Source organism: Micromys minutus, assembly GCF_963924665.1.
Source record: "Micromys minutus genome assembly, chromosome: 24".
In the NCBI taxonomy this organism is placed as follows: domain Eukaryota; kingdom Metazoa; phylum Chordata; class Mammalia; order Rodentia; family Muridae; genus Micromys; species Micromys minutus.
The window spans coordinates 22,937,517-22,954,901 of NC_137959.1; the positions used below are offsets into that span (position 1 = coordinate 22,937,517).

Consider the following 17,385-nt stretch of genomic DNA (forward strand, 5'->3'; position numbering starts at 1 on the left):
TTCCTGTTTGCAAATTTATGTTTACTACTGTAGCTGTAACCTATTTATGTGTAAGTGAACTACTTTTCAATCCATATTTTGCTCTTTGAACTTATTTTGAAAAGCACAGAGCACAATTTAACTTTTAATTTGATTAATGGCTGGTATAATGGCAAGTCATGGAATTTCTCTTGATATTGGTAAAAATTTATGAACCAAAGAAAAAAATAACAAGGATAGGGTGAAGGATTTTGTACAGTAAAGTGAAGAAAGAAACCGCAGGGTAGGAAAGATACATGCTGTAGAAAATATTTTTATTAACAACTGCTCTTAATAATAAAATTGATATCAATAAAATATAATGATGTTATGAATGCTATAATAAAACCCCATGACTTAATACACCCTGTCAGAATAAATTTAAACTTAGATTCTCTTAAAGCGCTTAGTAATAGATGTCTTCAATTACAAAAGGATCTTTCCTATAATGCCTGTAAATGTGTGTATTTAATTGTTACTTTGTTTTGTGAGAAAGGTATTTTATAATATGTGCCCAGTTAGACCTGCTAATATTAGTTGAGTTTTACAGGATCCATGAAATGTCTTTATAGAAGATCAAATACTGAGATATCAAAAAGGACCACAGTGGTAGATGTAATGATAGAGACATCACAGGGCATTAAATAGTCACTGTGTCACTAACAACACAAAGGCAGTGTTTATTCTCAAGTCACTCATAGACAATCTGAAACCTAAAAACTGGCTTGTCACTCAACACAACACTAATACACTACCGGGTCTGTAGTTAAATAAGATATTGAACTTACCTGATGCAAGCACATTTTTTTTCCTTTATTCTGGATGAAAAATGGTACTGGACCATCTGTTTAAGGGGAGATAGCCAACCCTGGTTTTATAATTCATTTTAATCAGCATCAATAATTGCAGGCTAGCCATGTACCTCACAGTGTGCAGTGAAACATTATTGGTAGAGTGGGTAGAATATTTAGCCAGAACATTTCACAAACCAGTTTCTAATAAGTGTTACCCTGAAGCAAAACAGGCTAAATAGAATTGAAAATGTAGGCCACAAACCTGTTTCAGGCTCAATGGAAAAATACGGCTGTCCCTCTAAGATACTGTAAACCAACTTCGCGCTGTTTCCGTAAACCGGGTCGTCAGCATCAGTGGCTGTTACATTAGTGACAGAGGTACCTAATTTAAAAGAGAGAGAAAATAAATGAGTGAAAATAGTAAGAAAACCGTGCAGTCTTTGACAGATGCTAAAGTTTGCAGTGAATAATATACATGAACCCGTAGGAAACAAAGAACTCCCTAAATAGGGAGGCAAACAGTTTTGTTAGAACTTCAACAGCAAGCATTTTATAGGAAACAGTAATGGTAGATTGAAATAGTGGATTACGATAGCACTTTTAGTCTCTGTTATTTAAGATGCCTTTGCAGTATTCATCACAAGGATATCTATTAGATTCTTGAGAGCTTAGGGGCTGGGCAAAGAAGCCATATCAAAGAAATATGAAACAAAAAGTTAATAATATAATACAGCATGTGCCATTTGAGTTCTGCTGAAGCAAAACTGAACGTACCTTTAAAGTTGTCTGCTGTAAAATCAGCACATAAATATCAAAGGAATATTTTACTCTATCACACTTAATTTCTCAGAATATAAAATAAGGTAGGTGCCACCCATTAATCAGCAGGCTCAGGTAATTAGACCCATGGATAATGGAACAAAAAACTATTTGCACATTAATCTTCTGTGTTTTACAACACCTGCACATTTCTGAATGGCAGTATATATGCTGAAGAAAGTCCCTGAACCAGAGAAGCAGAGAGTCTGGGATGAGACAAAAGAAAAGGTTAGAGCTAAACTGAGTCCGCAGTTTACAGGAAAGTTTATACAACAAGCATGTGCCCCTCTTTTGGTCTAGCATGAAAGGAATGGCATGGACTGCTTTACAAAGTACATCACACTGAAACTAAATACTGATGAAATGTTGAGTCTGTCATAGACATATGCGTAGAAGATATCCCAAGAATTCAAGCACAAGCAAAGGCATAGAAGAAGCTTTATGACTTCTGAAACTTGGAGACCAAGGGGGGTCTGGTGTGGTTGGAATTGTACATGAGGGCGGGCCAAATGTTAGTGCCCTTCCTCCATTAAAAGTTCTTTACAGAATAGTTAGTTAGCATGTTTACCAATGATGTGACTAAATGGAAGCATATTTTGGAAATTCCTGGTGATTTATGGAAAATGCTAATGTACAGATCGCTCCCAGAAAATATATTAGTAAAATAATAGCTGCATAATTTTTACTGCAGGGTGTCCTTCATAAACCTCTGACAGTAAGTGATGGAGACTGGACAAAGTAGAAGTATTCAAGCTGTTATAAAATTATGACAATGGCTGCAGTAGATCACATGAGAATTATAAGGCAGGTTTTGAGAGCTGGAGTGCACATTGAGAAACGGGGCCAGACATTCACTCTGCAAAACTGAAAAAGGAGGAGATGAAATGGCCCCAGAGAATGGACCTTTGGTCTTGGGTCAAATTGCTGTGTTTAGCTTAAGGGCAATTACAGACTGGTGTCAGGGGTTATCAGCCTTACATAGTCAATTGCTAATGCTCCCAGCATATATGGGAAGAGGGTTTTAATCCTGAAGAAAATAAACTGTGCATCCGAGTAGTCTATTATAGTTGTGGTTGGAATAGGATTGAATCCTTAAAAGATCTTATTAATCAAATTGTTTTTGAGATGCTTTAATTGCAGTCAGTGTTTAGAGAGAATGGTAATGACATTTGTTGAGCAGTAGATGGTTATGTTATAGAAATTTATCCACAGAATGATTTTTTATCAGTTTTAAAGACTACCAAGCCACAAAATGTCTTGAATTTCACTTATATGAAGCACTCCAGTATAAATTAGAAACAATGCATTTTGTGGTCTGTATGTTTGTGTGTGTGTGTGTGTGTGTGTGTGTGTGTGTATGTGTGTGTGTGTGTAAGACTCACTTTTCTAAGACACATATCTATCTATGTTTCTGGGGGAAGCTGAACACATAGAAGACCAATAATTACAATTATTTGAATGTAGTTTAACTTTTAACTTGAGGGCAACTGGAGGAAAAGAGTTCTACCTGAGGGGATGGTGGGGAGCTCAGCTGTCAAAATAATTTTAGACAAGATGACCTGAGAAGCCGGATATCAAATACAAGGCTAGAGTTGCAAGCTAGGACCAAATTACAGTAAGCACTTTCATAAAGGCACATGCGTATCATGTGCACCATGTCTGAAGAACTGACCTTTCAGGTCCAGGTCAATTCCACTTCTTCTCTCAGGGCTGCCAGAGTCACTGGGAGGCAAGGAGACTGACTGGAGAACAGACCTATCATGAGGTTACAGCCATAGTCCAATTCAGACCACTGGGACAGCAGCATATGTAGCAAAGGATGGGATTTTCTGGCATCAATAGGAAAAGAACCTTTTGGTCCTATGAAGACTCATTTCCCCAGTGTAAGGGAATGCCAGGAAGATGATGTGGCGGTGAGTGATTGGGAATGGGAACATCTTTATGGGATCAAGAGAAGGGGGACGTGGGGAAGAGAGATGTAAGGGAAGAAATGGGGATAACATTTGAAATATATACATAAAATATCCAATAAAAAATTCAAAAAGTCCACTGAGACAGGAGGACACAAAGGGGAGCCACCTTTCAACTTTTTATTTGCATCTGTATCCTAAGATGCTATGCTGATGATTCAGTGAGAACACGGTAATCACAGCTTGAATGTTTTTCATCTTAAGTCACGTTCTTAATAGTGAAAATGGCAGCATCAAGTAACCTGGCATGGCGGCCTGTTTAGAGACAAGCTTTCTCTTTGTAGCAAGGCATTTGCACAGGGGTCAGGCCACCAGGCTCCTGTCTAGCTAGTTGCATTTGGTTCCTGTATCAAATGGCTTCAGGGAGAGCTTGGCCATTTAGCTCTTCCAAATTCATCCATCTTCCTGGGTGACATCACATTCTTGCTGAAAGAAGAATCAACAAACTTCTCTAACCCACAGAACATTATGTCCAAATGTGGGAAAACTGAATTGTAATTTTTTTGTGAAATGCCACTCTACGGTACTTTGTAAGGGTGAAAACAACTTTTAAGGAAGATATACAGTAACTATTTCTGTAGTGTATAAAATTAATTTAAAAAAAACTGAAGAATAAGATGAAGAGAAAAAATACCCCATAAATAATTTAAAGGATTTTCAGAGATCACAATGGAATCTAGTGTAAAGCTCTGCACTGGAAAACACTGGAAAATTTTCCTTTGCTTTGGTATTTAGTTTATAGCAATGATTTTTCTTTCCAGTTGACATAATACACTAACATGAAAAGTTATTTATGTGTAATGGTCACTATGCTGCTGTTTTCGTGAGCTCAGTCTCTATTAAAACATCGGGCAACAAAGGAAACAATTAAAGATTTTTCTTCCAAGGCTGAAATCACATTCTGCATTGATGCAAATTAAGTAATGTCTTTGTAGAGAAAAAAAAAAAGAAGCCCAAATATTTTCTGAAGATCTATGGTGTTGGGTTAAGCAATACCATAGTTTCTTTTACATATAAAATGACCTAACTGTTCTGAAATGAATGCATATATCTTCAGGCAAGTCATTTTATTCTACACAGTCACATAGTAAATATAATATATATATATATATAATATGCCTATGTAATATATAACACATTATAATACATAATATGTAATATAAATATACACATATTATGCATGAGTGCATATATCTACAAATGAATACAGATTAATGTTTTGATATAATATTTTGCCATATATTATATATACATATATATATATATATATATATATATATATTCTATAACTAGTATAGTTCAGAGGGTTAAGCAAATAATGATTGTACATAACCTAGAAATTATAACATCCCAAGCCTTGGAGTAATAGTCATGCCACTAAGCTTGTTTTACTTTCTTCTAAAAATGGTCTCCTAAGACACATCCACAGTGACAAACTATAGTCTTTGTGTGTATTGTTAAATCTTCTCAGGCAATTCCAATATAAAGTCGTGATTCAAAATATATGTTAAGACAAACTTTTTGCAACTGAACACTGCTTATTTTGTTCACATTAATTTCTGTTATGACTACTTTGAAGAAGAAAACTCTTGTTCAGATTTGTTTCCAAAATGAAGCACATTTTAAACTTTTCATGTAGGGAAAGAAGCCATGCAGACCATTTCTTGCAGAGAAGAAAGTGAGAATGTGTCCTTGGCAGTTTGTGTTTTTCCCAAACTAGTCTCCATGACTTCTGCTTTTTTGTCTATTGTCATGTGATGCCATTTCTTTGTGAGAGGCTTCTATCATGGTACTCGTGTATGAGGAGAAAAGACATAGCAGCTCCATGGTTCAGCTATTTTTAGGCCATGACAATCATTTTCATTTGGCAGACTTAAAACAGTACAACTCTGCTGAAAAAATACAATGTTGGAAGGAAGGTCACAAAGTCTTGAACTAGTACAAATGTTTTATTTTCTATCTCTGATTCTCTTTCAAATTATGAACATTTAGCTATATATGAACTTTTTAACCCTTGGCATCCTTGTCTGTATTAACAAAGTTGGTAGCAATTGTTACATTGCAACCATGGTCAGATAATTCAGTATAATAATCCATGTAAACAATGGGAAAATTTTATTTATAATGTTTCTAGAAGCTTTCTGTACACACTTAAATGATTTAGTATTTGTGTGCATGTAAAAAGGAATTCGAATTGATTTACAATATTAAAGACAAAATAAGTGAGTAGCAGTATTAATAATTCTAAGCTGATAATTACACAATTTATACAAGAATCTTTGTCAGCTATAACAAAACACAGTATATATAGCAATAAGCTCATATGAAGAAAGTGATTTCATTATTGAAGTTGACAAAAAAAAACCCACATTTGTTTGTAACCTCATATTCATCAGCACATGACCTCTGTCTAATCTGTTTCACATCAGTTTCTGTTTCAGGATAAATTGCTCTTGGGTCAGAGGGAGAAACATGTTTAATTTAGTGAGCACAAAGTCAAGCATCAGTCAACTTGCCAATACAAGTTTTCTGATGTTACTTGGATAGAATGTACTCTCAAGATCACGCTTATCCCACATGAATGTGAAGATGCTCTACAGATTTGGGAACTAAAACAGTGCTCAGACAAGCTTTTGCTTGCATACTCATTCCAGATATTTCTACCTGGTTCCTGGCTTCCTGAAATCCCCATCCGTGGATCTTAGACACTTGGAAAGTGTCTAATCTGTCAGAGATGTATTTCTTCATAGTGATTCAGTACTGTTCATGCACCTGTACATGGCAATAGAAATGCTGGGAGGTTTTGCAGTTGCATTTGTCAAGTGATTACCCAGAAGAAGGAAAATGGATGCTTTGAAGTTAATCTTGCAGCAGAAAAGATTTCAAGTCAAGCTGCTGTGTAGGCTTCTCTATGGAAATGCATGCAGAATGCCGAGCACAGAGGCAAATTGAAAAGTGTAAACCTTGCAGGATAATGTTTCTTCAAAGCAGCAAGTGTTGCTGTGTGATAAATAGGAGCCTGAGTAATACCCGGGAAATACAACAACCAGGATTCTCTGTTTGTGTTTTCATTTGGAACAGTTTTTGTCCTTTTGTCAAGGATACAAGAGACTCATTTAGCTAGTGACTATAAATTTGACACTGCGCCATTTCTCCAAGAAAGCCCCTATTATAATCCAACTGGATACTGATCCTAATTATAATAATATAGCTGTCGTCCCTCCAGCTGTTGTCAACAAAATGATCCCCATCACCGCAGTCCAGGCTTCTAGTAACAAGTCAAGTGTGAACACACCAGTCCAAGGTGATTTCTGTTTTTAACAAACCCATTTTTCTGCATTTGGTTTCTTGGTTAAATGAAATGTGGCAGTATGTTGCATGGTTTTTAATTAATAGAGAGCCTACAGTATCATTCACATCTTTCCCCACTTGAAACTTTCCTCCTATTATCTTCAGACCTCACATCTTTTCATCCAATCATGACAGCAAACACTACAAGCCAAATTAACCGTCAAAGACTTTACTCTGTCAGGTTAGAGGTTCTGGTTTGCTGACAAACTAAGATGAAAAGCCTTTGGGAAAATAAGATGTTGGGCTTTAGGTAGCGTAGCTCTGCTGGCTCGACTATACTTTTTTTTTTTTTTTATGAGCAAGTCAGCACACAAATTCTGCACATTATTTAGAAAGAAAAATGCTGGTGCTGACACCCTGAGTAAGAAAACAAAGGTTTGGTGCAGCGTGAAAATGCGCACACTGGAAAAGCTAAAGCTATTATGATGAGAGGAACAGGGACCCCATTTGCAAGGAGTCATTTGCAACACATTCTTAGCGAATAAGCATTGCTATAGCCGGTTAAAAAATAAAGAAGCAGAACCTTTGCAATAGCTGAAATCCAAAGAGGCGTGCACTGCTGGCCTTCCCCTATCAACTTCAAACTTTTCATTTTAATTTCTTGCTGCCTGCTCCAAGTTCAGGAGAAACAATCCAGACAGAGGGCTCAGACACATCCTAGGAAAAAGCCTTACTTAAACATTCATACACATTGCAAAAATCACAAGCCTAATAGGTAATAGCAGTGATGGGATTCTTCTCATTAGTTTGATAAAAATAAGTCATTTGCTCATCTTTTCTCATATCTCTTATTAATTTCCCCACATACTCTAGAACACAATAGGTACATGAGCACAGGTATCTCTATGATAATATGGCTAGTTTGTTGTGGAACAGCAATGCAACAATTTCACATGACCCACATAACTTGTTGGCATTTAAATAAATAATTATTATGTGCTGAAGCATGATTTCCTGCATACTTTCAACGTGCCATATCCAGTCCATTTCTTGGTAGTCTTGTCAAACAATTCTTCAAGGCCATCAAGTACTTGACTGGCAAATATTTTTATGGGTTTTGCGTTCTTTCATTTGTATATTTCTTAGTTTTATTTTTTTTAACTATGACAAAGCCCTTGTGTAGTTATGGTAAATACTGAAAAATCCAAACAGCCAACTCATATCACTATCCCATTTCTCTAAGTGATACCAGAGAGACATCAAGCAAGTGCTCCCAGTGGGAAACATTCCCTAAGTTCTACTGATAGGCTTCAGTTATGTTATTTGATTGTAGAAGACACTTGCCAAATGTCCAAGTTTCCAAGGCTGCCTTAGGGGTGTCTTTGCAGGCTAAGGAAGATTATACATGGACCTGAAAAAAATAGTGCTTTTAAAAAAGAGATTAACCCTATATATGAAAGTCTCTGTGACAGCTTCTTTCTGAAGGTACGAAGTCAAAGGAGATAAACATTCAACTTCAGACCCCAGGAATAACAAGTTACAGACTTTCTTTACATGATAATCAAATCTTGCCCTCTGTCAGACACAGCTGACATGGGTTCTGAGCTCTAACTTGAACTCATTTATTCAAACACACACCACCTCAAAATCCCATAGGTTAGTTCCTCTCTTTCTTATAATATGCATTGCTCTCTGAGTATTCTCTTCCTAAGCCACCTCTTAACCTACAGGGGAAAGGGACTGGCAAATTTCATATCTACCAAAATAACCTAGGTATAAGTGTGGGCCACTTTCATAGCTGGGTTTTCATGAAGGACAGTAGCAAAATGCATTATGCCATTTCATTTTTTATGGTTCCATGATTTGAGATGTCAGCTAAGGAAATAAATCTAGCTTCCTCATATTTTTGGAACATGTAGATATAGACATAAAGAATAATGGAACAAGAAAATAGCTGTACTGGCTGGTTTTGTGTCAATTTCACATAAACTGGAGTTATCACAGAGAAAGGAGCTTCAGTTTAGAAAATGCCTCCAGGATATGCAGCTAAAGGGCATTTTTTCAACAAGTGATCAAGTGGGGAGGGCCCAGCCCATTGTGGATGGTGCTATCCCTGGGCTGGTAGTCCTGGGTTCTATAAGAAAGCAAACTGAGCAAGCCAGAGAAAGCAAGCCAGTAAATAGCATCCACTCATGGCCTCTGCATCAGTTCCTGCTTCCTGACTTGCTTGAGGTCCAATCCTGACTTCCTCTGGTGATGAACAATGATATGGAAGTGTAAGCTGAATAAACCCTTTTCTCCCCAGCTTGCTTCTTGGTCATGATATTTTGTGCAGGAATAGAAACCCTGACTAAGACAATTGTGTTTTAAATGAGCTAGAGACTTTCATACATGATTAAAACAGCTTATAAAATATAGTTGAGTACATAGATAATTCTTCCTCACCCATTCATCCTTCAGGAACAGACCTGTAATGTGCATTGAGTGAGAGAACTAGTAAGTACCATGTGGAAATGTGTTATTGTAAAAACCTCACCCATGTTTACTCTGCATAGGTGGAAAGTCCCTTCTGCAACACTTGCAGACAATTCCTGATATCCTGGTGGCCTAGGCAGTACATTTGCAAATAGATAATGAGGGCACCTGGAGGCCTGGTTGTGAAAACTAATAAGCTGCCTGGTTTACAGTAACGTGTGCATCAATAAGCTCTTTCTGAATTCGGATGACTTCCCCAACAGTACAAAAAAAAAAAAGGGTATTTTTATTCCATAGGCAACCTATTTCTAGCACTAGAGTTTTCTCCTAATCATTTTCCTAAGAATCGGTATCCTATAAATATTAGAACTAAGCCAGACTTGTGTGTGCTATAGAATATCAGGTATACCTATCCTGACCTTGCAAAACAGCACAAGTGGCATTGAGATGTACCATTCAGATGGCATAGTAATTGGAAAGTTTAATTATTTCTGTTTTATTATATGTAATATTATACCCATTAATTTGTTTCCACTCCTGGAGTAGACTATTCCACAGTATAGACAGGAATTGAGGCACTGAGCAGCATGTTATTGTACAGGAAAGAACAGGAGAGTTGGAATTTCTGGTAAAACTATCTTCAAAGATTACAGAAACAATGCTTGCAGATAGTACTTCTTCATTGTGGAAAAGTATAAACTTTTGTTACATGCTTATTTAAAAACTTGAATGTCATTCAGAATAACACTGGTTTTATAACCATGAAGACACAAGTTTAGATACCCAGCATCCATGTAAAATTATGGACACAATACCATGTAATTATTCCTCATGTGTTGGGCAGGTAGATTCAAGCAGATACTGGACCCTTTAAGAACATAAAATTGGTTAGCTAGAAGTTAAGTAAGAAAGTAGGTGTTAAAAAATATAGTGGTAATCACTGAGGGAATACAACAAACGGGCCTTCTTTCTTCCACAATTGTGCATACGTATTTGAATGTGAAACACTAACATATTTAAACATACACAGACATACACGTGCAAAGATGAGCTCATACACAGACACAGATACCAGATTGAAACCATATTCTGCATCCACACATTGATACACTCATCAACTACGAATTTCTTTTTAGCATCCTTGACATAGTTTTCTAATATCCAATATGAGACTGAGACATGAGACCTGGCACAGCAGATAAAGGCACCTGTCTCCAAACATGATGTCCTGCTTTCATTGCAGGGATCCACAGGAAAGAAGACAAGTAAATCTCACAAGTTGTTCTGTTATACGGACATCTACACCATGACATATAGCAACAAAGACAGCATCTTCGACCTCAAACACACATAACTAAGTAATGTATAAAAAAAAATTTTAAGAGATAGGACACCATGTTCTTGCTTGTTTTACTATGGGCCTACATAAAGGGAGGATAAATATGATTGACAGGTTCAACGATATTCTTTATTCCATGGTCTTGTGTTCTCTGCCATGTGATAATTTGTGTTTGATAAAATGTGAGCTAAGGCTACTGTGCATAAAGATAAAACACACTCATCTGTGTGGCTGTTCATTTCTGTTCTTTAAGAATAAACCTTGTGGCAATTTTTGGTATTCACGGATCATTATGCTTAATCTATACCCAACAAGAAATCTGTTTCCACGTTACGTTACGTTCTGTCCTACATGTACTTCATGCTTATCATAACTAGTGGGATTTCTATGCATGCTATCAAACCTCTAAAAAAATTAAGTACTGACAAAATTATTCATATAATATTATGCCAAAATGCCTTTAAAAATCTGTAAATGTATCCATCTTTTTTTATTTTTTAAATAAAGCAGTAAGGAAAAAAAATAATAAGCTCACTCCTATAGTGAGAAGCCATCTCCCTTTTCTGAGCGGAAAGATAAAATTCTGGCAAATTTCAGACCTGCCTAGGTGAAAAGCCACTGAGCCAGTGGAGAAAGTAGGATGAAAGATACAAATAAAGCAGTATTCATTTGATGTCATTAGGATACTTTTGGCTTCAGAGGGAGATTATCTTAACTATTGTTCATTAACAGAGAGTATGCTATCCTGTGCATGCTGTTGTCCACAATATTGCCAGCATGTAGGCAAGTCAGCTTATCTCTGTTCAGGACCTGCACCATCTTTGTACTGATATGCTGCCGTGCACCAAGCTCTTGTTTCAGCAGCTTAGGAACTATCACTAGGAGAAAACTCTTGCTTTCTCTAGAGGGCAAAGAGTGGGAGCAGGAATGTTTTAAGCAATAGCTACACAATGGTTTCATAGAATATTGTATGTGGACCAAATAATGAAGAGTCCAGCAGTAACTAATGGAATGGTTTTAATAGGAAGAGTTCATCATAACATTAGGTAAATTTATATTGAAAGCAAAGAATGATCCTGTCTCCAAGTTTATAGCAGTTGCAAACTAGGGACACTCTTCTGAGTTTAGTGAACCATTTTGGGGATTGTTTTGGGGAAATTAGAAGAAAATATTTATTTAAAAAGCAAAATATCAGAACTGTAAACTTTTGAATCATTTATTTTTATTTTAAGAGTTGGTCTGGTCAATGTAGTCCTATTGGTCTTCAACAGAAAACCACAACATGTTGAAGACTTGCTTGATTCCTCTCTTGAAATGTCCCCACTAATCAGGTCCCAATGTTTTATTTATTTGACTGTATTTCATGCAGAAATTTTTAAGCAAAGAAACTTTTATTTTATATGCTAAAAACTTCTTAACCGTGACTTCTCCCTCCTCATATTTCATGTTTTTTCCTGTTGGGCTGTCTTCTTGAGGTCTGCTCTTTTCTAAATAAATAGAAGGTCAGTGAAGATGGAGAAAAAAAAGGTAAAAAGCAGGCTGCAAAAAGCAGGGGGAGAATTATATTTGGAATGCATTAGATGAGAGAAGATTCTATTTTAATTAAAAATAATAATAAAGAATCTTTAATTGTTTTTAACACTATTTTTTTTATTTATTCAAATTCTCCCTATAATTGTCACCTCTGACCCTGACATTCCCAAATAGCAAAACCTAGTCATTTAGTTCATGCTTCACACATGGCTCTATTTTGTCCTAGTTACATTTGCAAAGTAGAATGCCTGACACATAAATGCCTGATTAATAACTCTGATGCAAACATGTTACAATTGGGAATGACAATCTCAACATACCAGTGATGTATATGATCTGAGTTCTAAAGGAACACAGAGGCCTGAAAGCCTGATCTTCAGAACACAATGGGTACATTACAATGTTTCAGATTTTAAATGTTTGAGTTCTAGAAAAATGACCAGGTGGTTTCTGTTTTTCCTCTGTTGTCTGAAACTGTTTCTTGTACACAAATATCTCTTTAGTAAATATGAATTAGATTTAATGGGTAAGACAGTTATTGACAAAATAATACAGTGAGATGATGCTTGGCATTGTTTGAAGATACTCTTGTGTTACTGTCATCTTAATTGTACTGATTACTAATGGGAAACATTTGCCCTTATGAGGGTAGGCAGGACATATATTCAAGTTGGGTTCAGATATTGGTGCCAACAAAAGCTAATGTGATCGCAAACTCTCACTTAAGTGTATAGGTAGCTCCCATGTGAGAGACAAGGGAGACAAGAATTAGTGATGAGGGAGTTGGCCTGAGAAAAGGGTCTTTATCAGTGGGAAATTTTATGTGGTGATGGAAGTGGGATAAAGATGGAGAAATGGATTATCATGACTCACAGGTGGCACAATCCTGCATCAACAGGTATAATTACCTCCAAAAAGATAATTGATAAGTGCTGAAGTATGATATTACAATCCAAGAACAAGGTTATTATGGGTTAAATAGAGGAGCAACAGGGTAAATATTTTATGAAGATTAAGCATTAAGTTGGTTAAAAACAGAACTAAAGGAAACCTCTACAATAAACATCAACAATATAATCTACTAGTCAAGGGCAGTAGTGATGGCCAATAATGTTATGCGTGGTGGACAATTGGCCCAGGGCTATTCTTTCCTATTTTGAAAATTTGATTTATGTTGGAAATTTTCTTTTTTAAATTTACATATTTATTTATTTATTTACTTATTAATTTATTTTTGAAATTAAACAACTTTATTTTAGAAAAAAAGAGATAAATGTACAGATTTTTAAAGCATTTCTGCATAAAACTGTATGAATATATTTTTGTCAGTACATGACTTTTTAAAAGGTTTGAGAGTATGCATTAATAACTTACTAGTTACAGTGAGCATAAAGTATATGTAAAACAAAAAGTAACAGAAATAGTCAAAGTTCTCTAGGTGTGTAAAAATTAGACGTAATGATTTTTAAATACCAAGGATGGCCACAAGGTTGAATTCTTAGCTCTTGAATTATTAATGATTTAAGGTCTAGGTGTACCACATTCTGAGAGGGTGCTATACACTTATTTTATTTTTTCCTAAGAAGAACTGAGGTTTCCACATTTTGGTCTTCCTTCTTTTTGAGCTTCATATGGTCTGAGAGTTGTTTCTAGGGTATTTAGAACTTAGCTGGAAATAACGCAGATGCCCTTTAGTAGAGGAATGGATATAGAAGTTGTGATACATTACACAATGGAGTACTACTCATCTATTAGAAACAATCCATGTTAGTATCCTGGTGATTTTTTGTCAACTTGACAGGAACTAAAGTTGTATGGAAAAATGGAAACTCAGTTAAGAAAACGCTTTTGTTAGATTGCCTGTTCTTAAGCCTATGTTAGCATTTTAAAATTAATAATTTGTGTAATATGATGCCATTCCTGGTCCAGTGGTCCTGGACACACACACACACACACACACACACACACACACACACACACACACACAAAGACTCAGAAAAGAAGTAAAAGCATCACTACAGAATCTTCTTTGCTTCTATTCTATCATGTAGGTTCCTGCCTTCAGTTCCAGCTCTGAGTTCCATCACTGATGAAGCATGACCAAAAAGATGTGAGATGAAATAAACCTTTTCCACCTGATCACAGTATTTTATCACAACAATAGAAACTTATCCAATGACATGGCATCTGACTGAATACATTTATTGTTCTGAAAGTCTAGAAATTTGTATCAATTCTAGAACTTGGGTATAGATTTTCAGGCAAGGGCAGTTTGAAATGATATTTCTCACATATAAAGCCACAATTTACATGAAATATATATATATATATATATATATATATATATTCCTAATAGAAAGTATTACAGTCCAGTTAAATTTTTCTAAAATATCCTGCTGAAATGCACATAGAAAATATTATTTAAACATACTTTTTACCAATATAATGTTTATTGGCATATTAATCATTACTCAGCCCTATTTTAATGAGTCACTGTTTTGCTAATGAAAGGGAAGAATATCCAAATTAACAAAGTAAAGCAAACCTAGTTAATTCATATAGCAAATAACGCTGGGATTTGATCCACATGAATAAATTCTTTGTGATGGTCTTGCTGTTATATGGTTAAGGGCACTTTTTAATGCCTGAGAGAGTAAAAATGCAAATGTTTTGAGATAAGGTCCCATATACTGGCTTAAAACCTGCTATATAACAAAAGATGCCATTGAATATCTGATCTCTGACTCTAGAATGAACTAGCAAGGTTATTATGGTGGAGCCCTTCAAAGAAAAGAGAAAGGGGAGTAGGTGGGAGAGTATAACATTTGAAATGTAAGTACAGAGACTATCCAAAAAAAAAAAAAAAAAAGTAAGAAAAAAAGAAAAACAAAGAAAAAAAGAAAAAAAAAGAAAGTTTGTCAAGTTGTTCTTTTCTTGCCTTTGGCTGTAATAGCACAGAAAGACACTATGAAAACCAGATCTGGAGACAAGGCTGTGACTCCATGTTGTTCTTCAAGGTGTTGTTATTCTGAGGGTGAGAAGAGAAAGGTACAGCAGCAACCTGAGCTGTTAGTATTTACTATAGCCATGTCCCATGTGATGGTGTGAGAATTTTACACACAGATATAGCCATATAGCAACCAAACCGTTTCTTAAAAATATGTCAATATATTTATGTAATACATGTCCTCTAATAGCAGTATCTTTAAGTGAAATGTGTATTTTATCACAGAATCATAATTTTAAGTCAGGAAGAGTTGAGAAGAAAAGACACTTGATCCTTCTCCTAAATTCTACTTGTGATATGGATTATGATATTGCTGTCTCCAACTAATGCTACAATATAAATATTTCCTCAGTGATTTTTGTACTCTGGACAAAGCTATTAATTAGAAACTGATATATCAATTTTTAGATAAGATAACAGACTAAAGACACTAGACAAAGTCATTGGTGTATATGGGTAAAAGTGAATAGTATGTTGGCTGGTTCCATTTCTCCTTTCATGTTTCATGTTCTACCATGACATATTGTCATCCTATGTGAAATACTCAAGGATAGCCACATACCTAAGATGTGACAACATAATACACACCTGTCTAATGCTCACAAATAATCTTTGCCTAATCTTTGTCTAATCCTCACAAAGAAGCTTTACAAAAGAGGCTTCATGTCAAAACATGCATACAAATAAATAGGCTAGGTTTGAAGCAAAGACAAAAAATCGCAGTTTGCAGCATGATCAGACCTATGTTATTCCAGTCATTCTTGAGTACTGGGATATATTAGTTTCTGCTTTTTTTCCCATAGATTGTCTTAAAGAGTGTATGAATAGAAAGGGTCTTTTACAGGGATATATAAAAGGTGTTGTCATATTAAACAAGAAAGCCAGAGAATAAGAACAAAACAATGCTTTAAGAATACAGCGTGATCTTGATATGAGAATGCTTAGAGACATTCTGAGAAATTGCACTGGAAATTCTGCCTGTCCTAATTAAAATCTTGGCAAGGACAAAAGATTATGTGAAAGGCTAAGCAGTGGGTCACAGAGAGAGGTACACACATATACAAATGATTAAGCAAGCTACTTCTTACACCTTGAGATTTATTTTTGTAATTGGGAAGGTAAAAATGGAGGGATAGAGAAAGTGAGCTGTACAAGGGAAACAGAGTACCACAGTGTTGTGCTTTTAGCTCTGAAGAAGTCTTTTATAGACTGATGAGACATTAGCAAGAAAACAATGCACATTTCATTTCTTCATTGTGTGATTTCTAGACATTTCCTTCTTTGTCTTAATTTCTGTTCCTCGATTTCTTTCCATTCTGTAATCTTCATCAGTTGCTACATCTACCAATTCTTCTTAGTCAGGTCAATGATACCAATTAATCTTTCCTAATTTGTGGAGAACACACAATAGACAAACAGAGAAGTATAGCATGAACTTCATGTCTAGGACCCTGAAAGCTTCCTCTGATTAAAGACCAGATTTTGTGCCATGATTACTACTAGGAATAGTAATCTTGTGGAGGTCATGTGATCAGTGTGGAAATAAAAATTTCCTTATGAAGAAATATCACGTGTGTTCCAACTTTAAAGGTAGAACATAGGATTTCTGAATACTAAATCTATAAATGAAAATCTTTGTGTATGTGTGTGTGTGTGTGTGTGCATGCACACATGCACTGTGGTAAAGGTACATGAGGTATATGTTTAATGACAATTGAAGTCTTTGATCTTGCTTAAAGAAAATTTAAAGGTGGAGCTTTGTTCAAACTATAACCTAATATCCACAGACATGTCTGCTGTACATATTTGCAGTTAGCACTCCCAAAATGTTTAAAGGAAAATTGTGATACCATGTTGAGTGGTACAGAATGAGCCTTCCAAAAACACAGATTTGAAGTTAAAAAAAAAGTTCTGAAAGTTTGAACATTTTAAGAACAAACAATTTCACAGTATTTTTTTTATAGCTGACCTCATGTGATACATTATAGTCAGAATAAAGATACACAAAAACTGTGTAGAACTATCTTTATGTTATATATATATATATAATATAAGTAATATATTATATTCATTTCTATATATTACATACACATGTATATTTACAAAGTATATGCATATGTAGATATTATATTATACAAA

General features: G+C 35.4%; 1 protein-coding gene across 4 annotated transcripts in view; it reads right to left on the minus strand.

Annotated features, from left to right (window-relative positions):
- CDH8 (cadherin 8) overlaps positions 1-17,385 on the minus strand; it is a gene marked incomplete at both ends in the record, with an annotated part of 367,179 nt that overhangs the window by 191,731 nt on the left and 158,063 nt on the right. For all 4 annotated transcript variants that reach the window (XM_080937196.1, XM_080937198.1, XM_080937197.1 and 1 more), the window contains one exon: positions 1,075-1,194. In XM_080937196.1, coding sequence (XP_080793322.1) covers positions 1,075-1,194 — 120 coding nt within the window. The remainder of the gene's footprint in view (positions 1-1,074; positions 1,195-17,385) is intronic.